At 40.3% G+C, this 19,718-nt stretch overlaps 1 protein-coding gene across 3 annotated transcripts in view; it reads left to right on the top strand.

Annotated features, from left to right (window-relative positions):
* The window catches only part of LOC124605796 (selenocysteine lyase-like), a 165,528-nt gene that overhangs the window by 100,785 nt on the left and 45,025 nt on the right, over positions 1–19,718 (top strand). For all 3 annotated transcript variants that reach the window (XM_047137691.1, XM_047137690.1, XM_047137689.1), the window contains exon 5: positions 3,050–3,194. In XM_047137691.1, the coding sequence (XP_046993647.1) occupies positions 3,050–3,194 (145 nt within the window). The remainder of the gene's footprint in view (positions 1–3,049; positions 3,195–19,718) is intronic.

The raw sequence follows: 19,718 nt of genomic DNA, 5'->3' as shown, positions 1-19,718 counted from the left end.
AGACCGCACTGCAGTTCCTTCTCTAAATCCTCGCACAAACGAAAAAATGGCTGACATCGAAATAAGTGTCCAAGGAATAGAAAAGCAACTGGAATCACTCAATAGAGGAAAGTCCACTGGACCTGACGGGATACCAATTCGATTCTACACAGAGTACGCGAAAGAACTTGCCCCCCTTCTAACAGCCGTGTACCGCAAGTCTCTAGAGGAACGGAGGGTTCCAAATGATTGGAAAAGAGCACAGATAGTCCCAGTCTTCAAGAAGGGTCGTCGAGCAGATGCGCAAAACTATAGACCTATATCTCTTACGTCGATCTCTTGTAGAATTTTAGAACATGTTTTTTGCTCGCGTATCATGTCATTTCTGGAAACCCAGAATCTACTATGTAGGAATCAACATGGATTCCGGAAACAGCGATCGTGTGAGACCCAACTCGCCTTATTTGTTCATGAGACCCAGAAAATATTAGATACAGGCTCCCAGGTAGATGCTATTTTTCTTGACTTCCGGAAGGCGTTCGATACAGTTCCGCACTGTCGCCTGATAAACAAAGTAAGAGCCTACGGAATATCAGACCAGCTGTGTGGCTGGATTGAAGAGTTTTTAGCAAACAGAACACGGCATGTTGTTATCAATGGAGAGACGTCTACAGACGTTAAAGTAACCTCTGGCGTGCCACAGGGGAGTGTTATGGGACCATTGCTTTTCACAATATATATAAATGACTTAGTAGATAGTGTCGGAAGTTCCATGCGGCTTTTCGCGGATGATGCTGTAGTATACAGAGAAGTTGCTGCATTAGAAAATTGTAGCGAAATACAGGAAGATCTGCAGCGGATAGGCACTTGGTGCAGGGAGTGGCAACTGACCCTTAACATAGACAAATGTAATGTATTGCGAATACATAGAAAGAAGGATCCTTTATTGTATGATTATATGATAGCGGAACAAACACTGGTAGCAGTTACTTCTGTAAAATATCTGGGAGTATGCGTACGGAACGATTTGAAGTGGAATGATCATATAAAACTAATTGTTGGTAAGGCGGGTACCAGGTTGAGATTCATTGGGAGAGTGCTTAGAAAATGTAGTCCATCAACAAAGGAGGTGGCTTACAAAACACTCGTTCGACCTATACTTGAGTATTGCTCATCAGTGTGGGATCCGTACCAGGTCGGGTTGACGGAGGAGATAGAGAAGATCCAAAGAAGAGCGGCGCGTTTCGTCACTGGGTTATTTGGTAACCGTGATAGCGTTACGGAGATGTTTAATAAACTCAAGTGGCAGACTCTGCAAGAGAGGCGCTCTGCATCGCGGTGTAGCTTGCTCGCCAGGTTTCGAGAGGGTGCGTTTCTGGATGGGGTATCGAATATATTGCTTCCCCCTACTTATACTTCCCGAGGAGATCACGAATGTAAAATTAGAGAGATTAGAGCGCGCACGGAGGCTTTCAGACAGTCGTTCTTCCCGCGAACCATACGCGACTGGAACAGGAAAGGGAGGTAATGACAGTGGCACGTAAAGTGCCCTCCGCCACACACCGTTGGGTGGCTTGCGGAGTATCAATGTAGATGTAGATGTAGATGTAGATGGTCAACTTCATTCTTGGCAACAGTTTGGCAGTGGCCAACTGGTTGGTAATCACACTGACATAAACAGCTGTGCAGTGTTTGCAGCAGGTCTGGTATAAAATTTAGCTGCTTTCACAGGTGGCCTGATCTCTGATTGGGTACGGTAAGCCTGCGACAGGGCTAGAATAGGAAGTGCAGGATGGGTGGACTGGGCAGTTCTCACACATTTGTCTTCCACTAGGGTATGATACCTGTGTCAAGAGGTTGGGAGTGAATGTGATAAAGGGATGGACTAGAATGTGGTGTAGTTTGCGTGGGTGATGGAACACCACTTTGGGAGGGTGGGATGGATGTTGGATTGGATGTCCCTCATTTCATGATGTGATTGAGAGATAATTAAATACAGTTCAGTTGTTCCAGTCCAGGGTGATAATGGGTGACGAGGGGGGAGGGAGGTGTACTTTGTAGCTGATTCTTGGGGGTGGTGGGAGAGTTGGGGTTGTGAGGATATGACTTGGAAAATCTGTTTGTGAAATAGATTTGGAGGTTATTGCCTGTCAGATAAAGTTCTCCAACTTACTGAGCAAGGGAGTTGTCACTGCAGGTACTTCATCCACAAATGAGTTTGCTGTGTGGGATGGATTTTTGTTGTGCAAGGGATGGCAGCTGTCAAAATGCGAGGAGGGGGGGGGGGGGGGGGGGCGGTGGGCGGCATGCATGCGCTGTACACTGGCTCGTAAAAGAGGAGTCTTCTGGAAGGTAGCAGCCTCGCCTCCATTCTCCATCGACAACTCAACACTGTTGCATTCTGATGAGTGGTCTTTAATCCAAAAGTATTTATAAGTATAGGATCAGTCAGGTGTTCTGTCTTTGTGTACCATTTTAGTGTCAGAATAAGTAGCCAACTGACTGCTGATTCACATTATTTATGGGCTTTCGAAACATAAGTCCCTTACATTTCAGTACACGGTTGGCATTCGTCAAACACTGGCAGTATATGCAATGATTTCTTTTATATTTCGTTACATTGTCTAGCCTACATAAGTAAACCTCTTCTATGTGCCTCTTCACCTTTTCTTCCTGCTTCTAATATTTTCTCAATATTACGTAAAAACATTCTATATATACGCTAAACACAGTATGGATGCTGTTTGCAGTACTGCTGGTTTGGTTCCATTCTGATGGTTGTGTAGGTGGAAATGTAACGTTATTTAAAGAATTACTGAATACAGAGAGTATTCATCTCAGATTGTAAATTTATAGCTTAAAGTATTTCTACAGATATTAAACTACATTCTAAACAAAAGCATTTTCAGTGATGTTTTATGAGGGAGAAATTAACACAGTGGTCTGCTTACCAAGTCTGTGGTACTATCTGCAGTTTTTTTGTTAATTCTTTTAATAGTTTTTTGCTATATGAATTATTAATTTTGAAATTTTTGTGTACAAATCAGAACATTTATTTTCTTGCTTTCAGGTATTTGAAAAAAATCAATGCTGAAAGAGCGAATATTTGCTTGCCACAGATATTATTGCACACAGATGCTGCTCAGGGTATTGGCAAAATTTCAGTAAATTTTGAAACCCTGAATGTTGATTACCTCACAGTAGTTGGCCACAAGGTAAAACTGACAATGGAAGTGTCGCCTCTATGTATGGGTACATTCCTAAATTCCTGTTTGAAAACTTAGTGGTAGATGACAGTCTATTATTTTTTAAAGGAAAGCTTTTATTTAAGCAGAATATACTGAAGAAATATAGCAGTTTACATTAAAATTTTAGTCCTTTGTGACATTATATTCTAGATTACATTTACTACACTAGCACCACCGTGAAAATAGGATACGGAAATGCTGAATTGGGAAAATCAGGCAGTGTTGAGTTTATTATTGCCATATGTCAACCAAGGTCATACCATTTGACAATTGGTGTTTGAAACCCAAATTACTCCTGTGGTTCCAAGAGAAATTTACAATTTCCATTGGAATAGCATGCAAGAACAGGCAACATTTACCCTTATTCTCTGACAGACAGACAAAATGGGAAATACGATTAAAGTCCTGTGGAACACTGTTGGCACTAAAATGAATGGGCAGCAAAGAAGTCTGGATTCTTTGAACTGTAACTTGCTGAAATTTTTTTGAGACAGAAAAAAACATAAAACAGGCCAAAATAAATGGAACCCACTTGTGTAGTTTGCTGTAAGTCAATGGGTGCTGTTAAGACAGACATGCTGTTAATTTCTGCACCTGAGAGACAGTGAAGTGATGCAAGAAAGCATCCTTTCATTTGATTGACTTGCCTGTGGTGAATGAAAAAACATTTTTTAAATACAAAAGCAACAGAAGATGCCACTGGCAAAGTTCTGCTTCGAACTAATCCACCAGTTGCTCGATAAATATCATGGACAGACACACAAATCTGAGATCCCTTGGATACCAAAAGAAGAAACTTCATTTTGATTGCAAAATAAAGAACATTATCCAGGGTTCCTTGGAGTAATGGGGACAAAGGAGATTTCCTAAAGATGCTGTGTAGTACGTCCTGCTAACTCATAATGAAAAAGACACACATAAGCTGCAAAGAATGTGCTGTGTACTGAGAAGTAACACACACTACAGAAATAGTAAATTGTTTCAGTAACTGTGTGTATTCCAAGAAAATGGAAAGTAAAAATAGTAAAAAGGAAAAAATTGTTTTTAAACTCTGACAGCGGCAGTCCAAAGCTTGCATAAAAAATGAGGATAGGAAACCACTAAACCAAATTGTACAGAAAGCCAGTGGATGCCGATTTTCAGATTTTTTTATGGAGGCATTAATTGCAGTTAAACCAACAGACCTGTCACAAAATGTGTTACACCAATATTTTTCTTGTTTAATTCTGCATCAAATATATGGGATTATTTGATTTTAAACTTCAGTAATTATTATATATTTATGAGTGTAGTAAGAAATGTGAGGGTTTTGGTCATCTTCGCTAGAAAATCCTCACTTTAAAACTATTTGTTGTGAAACATATTTGCCTTTATAGATTGGGTAAATCTCAAGTCACAGAATTTTTCAATTACAAAATAAACAGTTCTAATAATTTTTCTAAAACAATTTTTTCTCCTGGCAGAATAAACTTATAACAGAAAGTGTAGATCAGTTTTGAAGCTCTTTTTTGTGATTATCAGAACAGTAACCATTGTGACCATAATGTTTGGTACCGATTTTATAAGTATTATTATTGAAGAGTGGTTCTATGTATGGCGGCATGTAGACGCAGCCTGCAGCTGTCGTTGGGCTGAGTCAGCTGCGTGCTGGCCAGGTGCACAATATGGTTGGCCCCATAAGATGTTTGGCACTTGCAGCTGCGAAAGAGCTAAGAAGTCTGACATATGATGTATTTGGGACCAAGATGTTGGTTAATAGGCATATAGTATATTTGGAGCAACATATGAGTTGTTTACAGTAGTACTTATCATTTGACTGATTTGGTATATCTAACAATATTGTTCTCTTTTGTGGCCATGTCCACAGCTCCTGATCTAGTGGCTAGCATTGCTGCCTCTGGATCAGGGGGTCCTGGGTTCGATTCCCTGCCAGGTTGGGTATTTTCTCCACCTGGGTGTTTGTGTTGTCCTTGTCATTCCATCATCATTCATGAAAGTGGTGAGATTGGACTGGGTAAAGATTGGGAATTTGTACCGCACAGTTGAGTGCCCCGCAAACCAAACATTATCATCATCTCTTGTGGCAATGGGAAATTTCAAGGCAACACTATTAATTATTGCTAAGACATTTGGAGGAATAGTTTGAAGAAAACAGATCAACCTGTCATGAAATTAAGACATTTTATGATTGTAATTGATAATTTTTTTAAATTCCTAGCTGAATTAATGATTACATTTGATATGCATACTGTTCTGATGGCAGATGTAATCATCTTCCTCTGCTGCTCTGAGCTTGCATAAGGCACTGTTTTGAACACCCAAAGAAGACAAGTATACTAGTCATAAAAATGATGCATGCAGAATGGAATTGTCTAACTCAAAAACATACATGCTGTCAAATTATTATAGGCTTCAGTGATTCTCAAGCTCACAAGGTCTCAGTCACATTGTATACTCACAATGCTTCATGTGGTAGCCTATTTGCTGTTTGGCACTCATTCTGTCTTAGAACTGATGTCAAAGTCATATATCCCAGTCTGTATAGTTGGCCATACTGCAGCACTTCTACTGATACATCATTACAGCATTGTCACAGGTGATCATCCCTTTGTAAAATACAAAAGGATGTCTAGCATTTTAATGTCTTGTATTGTTCTAAGTTTCTGATGATAATTTCTCCCAGCTATATCTGAAAATGATGGTTTTCTGTTATGATGTCATTAGCTTTGAAGTTAGTTGAAGTTTTCTGCAATTTATTTCATTACAACATGGCAAGCTGTGTTTTCAGGTACCAATTAATAAAAAATCTGGAATAGCCAAATGCTTTGGCAAAAACTCTCTATAGATTTAAGAACACTGAGCTCTTACATTGCTTCTCCAAACAACAGTTGTGAATCGTGCCTGTTTCTCTCATTTTTCGTAAACATAGCGTTGGGAGCAATGAGGTGACACCGGACAAAGGATCAACTATGAGAAAACTTTCTTAGTTTCATGTTGTACCATCTCTCTCTCTCTCTCTCTCTCTCTCTCTCTGTCTCTGTCTCTGTCTCTGTCTCTCTTTCTTGCTTCCATTTTAAAGCCTCTATTATTTATGTTCCTTAAATTTATTTCACAACAAGAAATTGTGTGTTAAGCAACAGCTCCATTCCATTTTAGTTTTTAAGTCATTCTCCATGTCATCTGAAGGTATGCTATATCAAATTGCAAATCTCAGCATTGGCATTTGTTCCTCAACTTCCGTTTCAGTTATTTTGCACCTGTCACTACCTCTCCACCACCCATCTTAAAACAAGTGATAAACTCCGTCTGTGTTGGTCAGTTTATATAACATAGGCCTGTATTTATTGGCATTCTACTGTTTTATTGCTGATTCTTGTAACTCCTTATTGGTAACATGTTTTTACTGTTAAGCTATCCAAATTTTGTAAGTTTTTTAGCTGTGTAGCTACACTATCAGTTATTGTGCCATATATAGACTGTCTATGGAGAACAAAAAATTGCCTTCCTTTTCCTTTTTCTAATCTGTGTTGCAGCATATCATTTACCTATTCCATTGTCATTTGCATACTGATAAGTCATTTGCACACTGATAAGTCATTTGCACACAGTAAATGTGCTGTTGCAGTTACTTTCATAGCTAGTAACAAGAACATATTACTGATAATTCTGTCGATGCAGTAAAACATAGATATTAAAAAGCAAGGGAAACTAATAAGCATTAATGGGGATCAAAAAATTGCAAGGCCACAAGAAACATAAGATCAAAACACCTCCCAAACAAAAGTGTACTTAACCATTCTAATCCCAAGAAGGTTTGCTGTTCAGCTGTTTTGGAATTCCCGTCTCTGGTGGGCTGCTTGAATATGCATGTACAGAGCCTGATTGGCTAACTTTAATGCTAATTAACTCTGAAATGGCACACTGTATTAATTTTTTTAAAAAATTCTCAGCACTAACTACCTGGCAACGCCCTTACATACTTTTCAGACTGTTCCTGACCACTGTCTAAACCAAATAAGGCGATAAAAACCTTAAACTATCTTAGTAAGTTCTATTGCAACTTTGTGTATATGATGTTGTGCAAAACAACTTGCACACAAAGGAGTTTCACATTTTTGACATTGTTTCATTGCATTCTTCTTGTATTGGCCGTATCTTAGTTGTTTACCAAATGGTACTGTCAGCTGATCTTCTATATCACAGTGTACATCACTGAGCATCCTTTTGTGTAAATATTTCAGTTTTTGCACTGGATGGGCAGGTGACTGTCTTGAGTTATACTTCTGAAGGTAGCAGCTTACCATATACATTGTGAAGCCAAGTAGATCCAGTGGTTTATCCTTAAACTACAGTGTTGTCTGTACCACAGCTAAACATTGTTTACTGATGTGTTTAGCAGAAAAGCAAGAAGCTGGTAGTACCATTGCTTTGTTCTGAAATTAATCCTATATTTTCTAACATTTTCATCAAGTCTGTCTGCTCTCCCTTGTAACCGCTGTAGCTAACGACTGCAGCAGGTGTAATTAAGTCAGTAAACACTCTCCCTTCTACTGTAGTGTTCAGATTTTCCAGTTGCTTCAATTCCACTTATTCTTTTGAGGCCATGGTAACAATACTGTTGTCTTGGTAGCGAATCTAGAGTCAGTTTAGATTTATTGTTAGTTACTTGATCATATGGTCCTCTTTTAGCTTTTTTTCTTTTCCAGGGTGTCTTGCTGAGGAGCACCCTCTATCCTGTTGGGACAAATTGTTTCAGTTCCAGTGCAGTGCTTTTCTGTGCACCCAATAGTGCCATTGAAGTAAAAAAGTTATGAAAAAGAAATCGCATGTCTGTTCATTCTCAAATGGAAGCTCTGATACTATGTTGAATGTAACTGACCCACCTACTTAGGTCTAGGTTTCCTGTTGCAGCACCCTGGGAAGGGCTAGACTTGAACTAGATACCCCAAGTCTAGTGCATAGACAGCAACCTTTGTAATTAAACCTTATTGGTTTACCTACCATACATTGCTTTGTATCACATCTACCATAACTAGAGGCACCTGTTTGTGGTGAAAATTTTTGCTCGATTTTGTCATTTTAAAAAAGTTATTTCGGTATATTTTTCACTAGTTTTTTTTTTTTTTGCCATTTCGTCAATAATTTAGCTAATTTTTTTCCAGTTTTCAGCAGTGAAAGTTAAAGGAAATACATTTATGGCACATTTGCAGCGAAAAATCTTTTATTTTGCATAAATTGAAAAAGCATAAAATTTATAGATCTTATTAAAACACAAATACCAAATCATGAAAGTTTGGAAAACATTTATCCTGTCCTAGTCTATGTACACAATACACAAGTCAGTCTGAGAAAGACAAGGATACCATGTCTTCCATATTACTGGGAGTCAGAGCTGTTCTCCTGTCAGACATTATATTGCAATATTTAGAATATGATCTCTCACCATCAACATTACTGTCTGGGATCCACAAAGCCTTCACTGCAGCTTCCACAAAAAGTCCATAATCTGCTTTCATGGAAAGAAGAATACCAATCACATCAACATCTTTACCTTCTCTACAAGAACTAACTACAAAATCCCTAAACAGTGTGTATGGTACAAGAAATTCTGACGTTGGAAGTTCTTGTAGAATAGGAATTTTCTTTATCAGCTGAGAGATTTTAGCACTGTCTAAATTGCCTTTTATTATGTTTCTCGGATCAAACAATTTACCTATAGAAGAAATGACAATTTTTCCTGTATCACACTCCATCATATGGTTCAGTTTTGTAAGACTTACTCTACCTACAGACTGGAAGAGTGATGTTAACTGTACTTGCATATGCTCTGGCAGTGTAAGAAGTTTTTCTGATGTTGTATCGGAAAAAAAAAAAAAAAATGTATCCTCTAGTAACTTACAGCTCTTTGCAAGGTCACCAAACTTAGAGTGCAGAAGATGAGTTAATGGTATCTTGGAGCCCTCTAATGTCAGCAACATTTTGAGCAGTGCTCAACAAGAAAAATAGCTAGGCATTGAATTTTTTTTGCTTCAGCAGAAGTCAAAGCTTTAAAATAATTGACATCTACATTCTCATCTTCAGCAGTTTCAACAAATTCTACTATATCACAGAGATATTCTCCAAGGTACTTGGCACTTTCAAACCATGAGTTCCATCTGGTGATGACAGTAATAGGGAAAAGTTTAGCTTTTGTGGGTACACCTACATATTTCTGAGCTAAGAACTGAATGTATGTATGCATGCTTTCTCTTTCGGGTATTAAGGAAGATGTGTTTTGTCTGCAAAACACAATGGTTTAAATCACAAAGTTCCACAGCCCACACATTACCAACCACATTTAATTTATGAGCCCAGCATTGTGTGTGTACTAACCCTTCTGAAACTAAAACCCTAACTGCATTTATACACCTGCCCATATAACGGGCTTAATCTGAATTTATAGAAACTACATTTCTGTACTGAATTTCAAGTTTCTGTATTACACTCATAATTGCTTGCACACATTTTGTAGCATTTGCATTTGCAATAACTTTCCCTCACCCGACGAATAATTTCTGAACTGCACCATCACCACAACTAAGTACTTTTATCGGAACCACGAACAGACACTGTCCTTTTCTGTCTGTCATTTCATCACAAAGAATTGAAACTCTTCAGTCTTTCACTGCTCCTTTTAATCCTTCCTCCTCCTCTTTGATGATTCGAGGTATGTAACCTTCCCGTAGTCTTCCAGCTGAGGGTAGGTCTCTAGCACCTTAAAAATGTCAATAGAACTGCTATTAGAGTACTATGTAATGAATTAAATTACCACATTACCCAATTATAAGACTTTTTTTAAGAGGGTGCTCGAGGAAAAATTATTTTTAATGTAGGCTTATTCTGACCAACAAAAATTATTGGCTACCGAGATTACCAAATCTTTACTGCGATTAGCAGATGGTAAATCAATTATTGCACAAACCTGGTATGTATTTGTTCATCCATTCTCTCAGCTTTGGATGATCAACTTTTTCCATCGGAATGCTAGCTTCAATGAAAGCTCGAGTAGTCAATAAAATGAATTCTTCTTTATCATTTTTCGCTCGTTTTGCCGCTGCAGTGACTTCCGTGAGCGTAGCTTGTCTTTTATACCAGTAGTTGTTAGCGCCTTCTCCTTGTTCTTCTTATGGGAAGAACTGTTATTAATGTGTTTCAGGCACGTGTCCTTCCTCTGCCACTCAATACGCACATTGCAGTATTTGCACATAAGTATCTTCCTACTTTTGTCGAAAACATAAAATCCTTCTGACAAAAATTCCTTTTCTCGGTCAAAAACCGTCACTACCATATTAATCATCTGTAGCATGAAAACAAAACACAAAATACCACACTCAGTGCACCAGCAATCCACAACGATTCCCAACACGCAATACTCAATACACCGCCAGAACATTGTAGAATGTCTTTGGAATGCCGGCCGAAGTGGCCGTGCGGTTAAAGGCGCTGCAGTCTGGAACCGCGAGACCGCTACGGTCGCAAGTTTGAATCCTGCCTCGGGCATGGATGTTTGTGATGTCCTTAGGTTAGTTAGGTTTAACTAGTTCTAAGTTCTAGGGGACTAATGACCTCAGCAGTTGAGTCCCATAGTGCTCAGAGCCATTTGAACCATTTTTTGTCTTTGGAATACTCGTCATATTATATATATCGAAATTGTGTACAATCGATATCCGGATTGAATTACCATAACTCCAATCGAATTTCCACAGTTAAGTTCAAATCACAAGATTTTGCAAAGTTTCGTCAATTATTTCGTGATTTGGCTTAAAAGTAAATAGTTTTGCGTTTTCAGCAAAATGTGTAAAAGTTCGTGAAAATTTTGCACTTTACGAAAAACAGGTGCCTCTAACCATAACACAGAATCATGGCTTCATCAGTAGATAGTAGCTTTTGATTATTGAAAGTACTTAGCTATCTATCATTCAAGAGTTTCCAACAATGTCTCACTTTTAAAAATCTGTCATCTTTGGATAAGCTGTTGTAATCATGAGCATGCAAATCTTCCCCTTGACGTTGCTTTTGACACAGCTAGATTATGTCAATGCTTGCTCGTTTCACTATACATTCTCTATCTTGGTAGATGGTTGTAACCTATCAAAAGAAATATGGCCAATAATTCTCTTCTTTCTACACTTGACACATTGATTGTTTATTGCCCCATGCTGATGAGCATAAGTATTTGTCTAATTAGCTAGCATGTACACAATGATGTCATCATAAAACAGTTCAAATAACTGTACTGGTGACATTTCTTCAGCCAAAAATTCTGGAAGCATTCGTGTTTTTATTTGTACTTCATTCATATCACTCTGAGTACACTTCCTATCAGCCTTCTTTCTTCTGCTGGTATGAGGAATAGTGCGTGATGTAGAACAACCTGGAGTGGAAAGATTACTGAGGCTGATGGTATCGGACATTAAACATGGTGGACCATTACTTCTTAGGCCCTATCTTAATGCAAAACACCAACTTTCTACAGACCATAAATCATATTTTTATAGTTACAGATAAACATATTTCGTAACCAGGCTCTTCAGTTCATAGCATAGTGTAATATTTACCTCTTGGCTAACAATTTCTCTATCACAGTATTTTGTAACTTTAGCTTCTACAACAGATTTTAGTTATGTGCCACTTGAATGTTTTACATTACTTTCACACTCATCAACTGAGTTGTCATCTGACTGCCATGGGTAATCAGGGGCTGTATGTATAAATCAGCCTCAAAAAAATCAGAATCTTTTTCCAATAAGACTATAATTTCATCAGCAGTCAACCTAAAACCAAGTGCTTACAGTTATTTCAATTCCCGCATTCAGTCTCACTGTTCCAAAAATATAACACCCAGCTGTAGTGCATTATAACCAATTGTGAGAACTAATTATGAACAAATACCACATATCCCCTAACATTCATGTATTGATAAAACATATTTAGAAACTATATCATTGCCGTATAGTGTCAAATATGACAAAAATTACTTACCCTTTCTTTGAAGTCATTTTTCCATAAACAACAATTAATATACATCAACAGTTGTCATCTGCATATGTTCTCACCAGAAATGTCAGTTTTGTGGAAAAGCTTAGAGCATATAGAAGGCAACCATGTTAACAAACTTAACATAAAACAAGATCCGTATGCACAAGGAAAAGGATATTAACTTTTGTTCCAAAAATGAAGCAATGGGATTAAATGGGGAAAAACTATAAATAAAACTCAAACAAAGTATATTATGTACTGTAATTCAAACGATCTAAATGCTTACTGCTCAGATAGCAGAAGTTACGAAACTACGCCATCAGGCTTCTTCATAATACGATGAACCTCATCGTGACTGCATCTCTGTGCTGATCCCTCAATCCCAGAATTGCTTATATGTCCAACAACCTCAGTTATTTATTGTACACATCCAAGTCTCTGTCTTTCCCTACTAATTTTGTCACCTAGTACCAGAGAATCCTATCATTTTGTTCCTTCTTCTAGTTAGTTTTATGCAACTATCTGTTTTCTTTGTTTCTGTGGAGAACCACCTCATTTTTGATGTCACTCCACTTAATTTTTAGCATGCTTTTGTAACACCACACATCAAACACAAACTTAGCTTCTTTTCTAGTTTTCCTACAATCCTTGATTGTCTGCCATGCAATGCTGTGCCTATATCTACATTCATAACTATTTCTTTCTCAAAATAAGGCCTATGTTTGAAACTAGAATGCTTCTTGTAATAAGAAATGCCAGTCTGCCTATACTAGTGTGCTTCTTCTGCCACCCTTGCTTCAATCATCATGAATTATTTTGCTTCCAACACAACAATAGTCTAATACATGGTCCCTAATATTTGTAAGTTTGTTACTAATCTTGTTTCTACAGCTTCTGAATACATCAGTCTTCCTTTGGTTTACTGTATCTTATTCTGTTCTCAACAGATTGTGCATCCCATTCCACACACCATGTAATACTTACCACTTTCACCAGTCTGATGCCCTTTAATCCTGAATTTCAAACCTACTGCTGAACTTTGCTTTTATATGCTTCTTTGCTAATTTGATAAACAAGTTGAACAGTAAAGGAGGAAGACTACATCTCTATCTTACCCTGTTTTTAATCTGAACACTTCTCTTTTGATCTTCCATTCTCACTGTTCTCTCTTTGTTCTTGTACATAGTGAATACATTCTAAAAAAGGAATTATCCAAATCGTGTGGAAATGGGTAGATGCGATGTAAATGTACAGACAAACAAATGATTTCAGTTTCATAAAAATTGTGTGACAAAATAAAGAGAAAGAGCTCCCAAATTGAGCAAGTGAATAATGTGTTGGTTCACCTTTGGCATCTATGCAAGCAGTTATTTGGCTTGACATTGATTGATAGAGTTGTTGGATGTTCTCCTGAGGGATACATGCTGAATTGTGTCCAGTTGGCATGTTAAACCATCAAAATCCCAAGCTGGCTGGAGGGCCCTGCCCATAATGCTCCAAACATTCTGATTTGAGGAGAGATATGGCAACCTTGTTGGCCAAGGTAGAGTTTGGCAGGCAGCATGACAAGTAGTAGGAACTCTTGTCATGTGCGGATGAACATCTTGCTGAAATGTAAGCCCAGGAGGGCCTGCAGTGAAGCCAACAACACAAGATGTAGAATATTGTTGATGTCCTGCCTTAAGATGTGGCCTAACACCTGAACTCTTCGTTTAGTCAAGTTTTGTCATAAATTTCTTTTCTCCCCAGTTCGATTGAGGACCTGCTCAATCTTTTCTTCTGTAGCACCACATACCAGTAGCTTCTATTCTCATCTTGTCTGAACTGCTTACTGTCTACGTACCTTCCATACAAGGCTACACTCAAGACAGGTATTTTCAGAAAAGACTTCCTAACATTTAAGTTTATATGTTAATAAATGCCTCTTTTTCAGAAATGCTTGCTGTACCCAGTCTTTTTTTTAATATCCTTTCTACTTTGACCCTCATCGTTACTATACTGCCCAAATAGCAGAGCTCGTGTACTGCTTTTAGTGTCTTGTTTCCTAACCTAATTCCCTCAAGATTGCCTGATTTAATTTGACAACAATCCTTTGCCTTTGTTTTACTTGATGTTCATCTGATAACCTCTTCTCAAGACACTATCCATTGCTTTAAGCTGCTCTTCAAAGTCCTTCACCGCATCTGACAGAATTACAACATCACTGACAAACCTCAAACTTCTTATTTCTTCTCCCTGAAATTACTTCCCTCTCGAAATTTCTCCTTGGTTTCTTTCACTGCTTTCTTAGTGTACAGACTGGTTGATGCTGAGGGAGGCTACAATCCTGTCTCACTTCATTATCAGCTACTGCTTCTCTTTCATCCCCTTTGACTCTGTATAAGTGCAGGCTTGTTTCTTTACAAGGTGTAGATAACCTTCCACACCTTGTATATTATCCATGCTACCTTTGAAATATCATAGAGCATGTTCCAATCAACACTGTCAAAAAATTTCTCTAAATTTATAAATGCTATAAACATCAGGTTCCCTTCCTTCAAACCTGTCTTCTACGATAAGTATTGCCTTGCTCAACACATTTCTGAGGAACCCAAAATGATCTTCCCCCAAGGTGGCTTCAACCAGTTCCGCCATTCTTCTGAAAATAATTAGTGTAAATATTTTACAGCCAACCTTTAATGAACTGGTATTTTGGTAATATTCATACCTGTAAGAACCTGCTTTCTTTGGAATTAGATTTAATAAATTTTTATGGTAGTCCTAGGGTATTTAGTGTGTATCTGTTGCACACCAGATGGAAAATTTTTTTCATTGCTCTGGTACCGCACACTGTGGAATCTGAATCCACACCAGACGATATGGACGTCGAAGACCCCTAGACGTCTTTGCATCATCGCACCGTAAGCTGTGGCGGCGCGCGCCTCATGGCATGCATTTAGTGTGAGGGTGCCACAGTGGAACACGTGGTCCCCGACCGTGGATTTAAGCACCTGCATCTCGCTCAGCCAGTAAGTCTAACCTTACATATGTCCCTGGACATACTGTCTTGCCTTAGACAGCGTATTTACTTTCGTGTTTTGTTTATGATTGGACATGGTTGTCTAGTTAGGTTTTCTTGGGACTCCGTTGTTTCGTTCTTGATGTCATCGTAAGGTCCTTCGTTGGTCTTGTCCGTCCTCTCCCGTTTGTGTTGTTGTTCACGGGCTGCTCCGTGGGTCCCGCTGCACTTTCCATCACGTCAACCCCGCGACCTGAACGGTCACAGTTACAACATTTCGGTGATGAGGATAGGATGAAATGATGATGATTAGGACAACATAACACCCAGTCTCTGAGCGGAGAAAATCTCCGTCCCAGTCAGAAATCAAACCCGGCCCCTTAGGATTGACTTTATGTTGCACTGACCACTCAGCTACCGGGGGCGGATGGCTCAACGTCTCCATCGCTGGGTGTTGTTTTTATGAAATTGCACTTACACCATCCGATATAAGCCCACCACCCACCATGCTAATGCGGATGCTTTGTCACGTCTCCCAGCAGGCCCCGATCCTGCCTTCGACCAACAGGATGTCCTTTGCTTTCACATTGATTCCACCCACTGGGATGCCCTGGACAGTCTGCCTCACATGGCCGCTCACATTTCTGCGGTTACCCACTGTGACCCTATCTTGCAGCAGGTTCTGTACTACATGGTCCATGTGTGGCCCCCCTATGTTACTCGTCGGATGCAGTCTGATTTCAGCCCCTTGCACAACCTGTCCCACAGGCTCTCCGTGGTCAATGATGTCCTTGTGTTGATGTGTTGGCCATGGAGTCGGATTGTTACATCACAGGCACTGGGGTATGTCCCGTGTGAAAGTTTTGGCTCACCAGCACATGTATTGGCCCGGCATCGATGACGATATTGACCGCATGGTCTGTGAGTGCACCGTGTGTGTGCGCGTGACCAGGCAAGCCCCCCTCAGTAGTTTGCACCCTGGCCTGTGCCTCGCTGGCTCTGGGATCGCATCCATATCGATTTTGCGGGCCCGTTTTTGGGGTCCATGTGGTTACTTATCGTTGATGCTTACTCCAAATACCCAAATGTCATCCGCATGGCATCCACTACCATGGAGGCTACACTCATGGCGCTGGCCCAGGTTCTCGCCATTGAGGTCCTGCCACACATGTTGGTCTCCGATAATGGCCCCCAATTCACGGTGTCCTCCTTCCACGACTTCCGTCAGGCCAACGGTACCAAACATATCCATGGCCCCCCTTTCCATCCTTCGTCTAATGGTGTGGCGGAGAGGCTTGTACGCACTTTGAAACAACAGTTGACAAAAGCGGTCGACTCATCTCCAACCGCGTCGGGCCTCACCCTGTTTTTGAGTACCTATCTCACTATGCCAATTGACGGGTGCAGTCCAGCAGATCTTCTTCATGGGCGACAGCTGCGGACCCTGCTCCATTTGCTGATGCCACCTCCCGCCCACCACCACTCCCGGCCCTCATAGCGTTATGCCTCCGGCACGGCCATGTGGGCCCGCGAGTACGGGCACAAGGCAGGTTGGATGCCCACCATGGCCACCGCAGCCCATGGGCAGCATGTGATGTCGGAACAGACGTCGAAAGGGTTGGAGTGCCGCCATCATCATCAGCTCTGCCCACGTGCTCCTCCGGGACTCACGCTGCCACCTCATCCCCTACCACCTTCAGGTACAGATGTGCTCCTTGAGTCGCTGCCCCTGCCCCCGGCCACCGTCTCCCTGCGGACCTGCCACTGGCTTTCCTCGGCCCCAGGTGGATCGGCAGCTCCTTCCCCTGCCCTGGACTCTGGGTCGGCTGTCATGGATACATCGGGTGTCCCTTCCTCCACCCCAACGGCGGCTGCCGAGCCCGGCTCTTCTTCCCACTGCTGCCCACCTCGGCACCGTCCAGGACATTTCCGCCCCTACATGCAAGTTTCAGGGGGGAGGGATCTGGTACCACACGTGGAATTTGAATCCGATATGGACGTCGAAGACCCCTAGACGTCTCTGCACCATTGCGCCGTAAGCTGTGGCGGCGTGCACCTCCTGGCATGCATTCAGTGTGAGGGTGCCACAGTGGAACACGTGGTCCCAGCGGCCAATAGCGGCGCCCCCAATCATCGATTTAAGCACCTGCTCCTCACTCAGGCAGTCAGTCTAATCTTGTGTACGTCTCTGGACATATTGCCTCGCCTTAGACAGTGTATTTACTTTCATGTTCTGTTTACGAGTGGACTTGGTTGTCTAGTTAGGTTTTCTTGTTATTATGTTGTTTCGTTCTTGTTGTCGTCGTAAGGTTCTTCGTTGGTTGTGTCTGTCCTCTCCCGTTTGTGTTGTTGTTTGCGGGCTGCTCCGTGGGTCCTGCTGTGCTTTCTGTCACATGAACCCAGCGACTGTTCCAGTCACAGTGACAACAATTGCTGTACCTCCCAAGGATCTCAATAATTCTGAGGGGATATTGTGTACCCAGGGGCATAATTTTCACTTGGGTCTTTCAGTCCTGTGTCAAATTCTTCTTATAGTATTACATCTCCCACTCATCCTCATCTACTTGCTCTTCTCTTTCTATAATATTCATTGACACTCATTTCTCTTTTATATCCCTTCTATTCATTACTTCCACTGTTCAGCTTTCCCAGCTTAGTATTAGGTTGCAATCTCAGCTCTTGATGTTCAGAGAGCTGTTCATCTTTTCTCCAAAGGTCTCTTCAATTTTCTTGTTTGCAGCATCTCTCTCTCTCCTAGTTACACATGCTTCTACGTTCTAGAATTTCTGTTCCAGCTATTCTCCTCTGATATTTCACGCTACCTATCAGTCTCATCTTTTACATGCCTATCTTCTCTTTTGTTTGCTTTATTTCCTGTATTTTTATATTTGCTCCTTTCGGCAATTAGATTAATTATCTATGGAGTTATCAAGGGTTTTCTACTGGGCTTTGCCTTTTTGCCTATTTTACCCTCTCTGCTTTCATTATTTCATCTATCAGGGCCATCCATTTGTCTCCTTTTGTGTTCCTAACCCATTTCAGTCGGTCATTACATAATGATCCCTTTGAAACTCTCAACAATAGCTAGTTCTTTCAGCTTATCCAGGTCCTATCTTCTTAATACCCTACTTTTACGCAGTTTTCATCTGCTGTTCATAAACCAAAAAATACTCTGAGTCCACATCTGTCCCTGTCAGCATTGCAGAGTTTAAAATCTGCTGTATAAATATCTCTCTCTTCATTATTTAATCAGTCTGAAATCTCCCAGTGCCTCAAGGTCTCTTCCATATTTATAACCTTCTTTCATGAGTCTTAAACCAAGTGTTAGTGATGATTAACTTACGTTCTGTGCAAAATTCTACTAGACAGGTTACTCTTTCATTCCATTCCCCCATCCATTTTCTCCCTTGATTTTTCTTTCCCTTCCTTCTCCTGCTATTTTTCCTTCTCTTACTTTTCCTACTATTAATTCCAGTCTCTTGTCTCCATCCTGTGCCTTCTTCTTGTCAATGTTTTTCCATATATTTCCTTTCTTGCTGATTCTGCAGAGAACCACATCATTCCATACCTTATCAGTCCATCTAATTTTCAATATTCGTCTGTACCACCATGTCCCAAATGCTTCAATCCTCTTCTGTTCCAGTTTTACCACAGTCCATGTTTCACCACCATATAATCTGTGCACCAAACATACATTTCAGAAATTTCTTCCTCAAATTGAGGCCTATGGTAGATCACAGTAGACTGCTCTTGGCCAGGAATGCCATTTTTGCTAGTGTTTATGTCCTCCTTGCTTTGTCCATCATGGATTACTTTGCAGGCTACGTGGAAGAATTACATAACTTCTTGTACTTCATGATCTCATCATACATTCTTTTAATCTCTTTAACTATGGAGCTAGTTGTCATATAAACTTGTCTACTGTGTTTGCTGTGATGTGGTTTCACTATGCGGTTTGTAGTAGCTTACCTGCAGTCCTATTTTTTGATTCTTTATTAGGGCCACTGCCCTGTTGCCTCCATCGGATTTTATGTTTATAACCTTACTTACCTGGCTAGAGCTCCTGATCTTCCTTCCATCACACTTCACTAATTTCCAGTATATCTAACTTCAACCTAGCCATTTTTCTTTGTAAATTATCTAGCCAATATACCCATTTAGAGACCTAATGTTGCATCCTCTCACCCATAGAATGTCAGTTATGTTTTTCCTGATGACGATATCTTCTTTCAGCCATTCAAAGTACCATTATGGCAAGGACTTGTTGGCTAGTGTTAAAAGGGCAGATCAGCCGGTCATCCAGACTGTTAACCCTGTAACTACTGAAAAGGCAGCTGCCCTCTTCAGGGACTGCTTATTTGTTTGGCCCCTCTACAGTACTGCTTCATTAGTGTGTCCCATGACATAAGGGAAATTTTTTTTGTGAATTTAAATGTGCATATCCTGTATTTTTTTCTGTTTGATCTTAATAACCC

Source organism: Schistocerca americana, chromosome 3 (assembly GCF_021461395.2).
Source record: "Schistocerca americana isolate TAMUIC-IGC-003095 chromosome 3, iqSchAmer2.1, whole genome shotgun sequence".
Lineage (NCBI taxonomy): Eukaryota > Metazoa > Arthropoda > Insecta > Orthoptera > Acrididae > Schistocerca > Schistocerca americana.
Note: the sequence above shows the minus strand (reverse complement) of the source record. Positions and strands in the feature narration are given on the sequence as shown.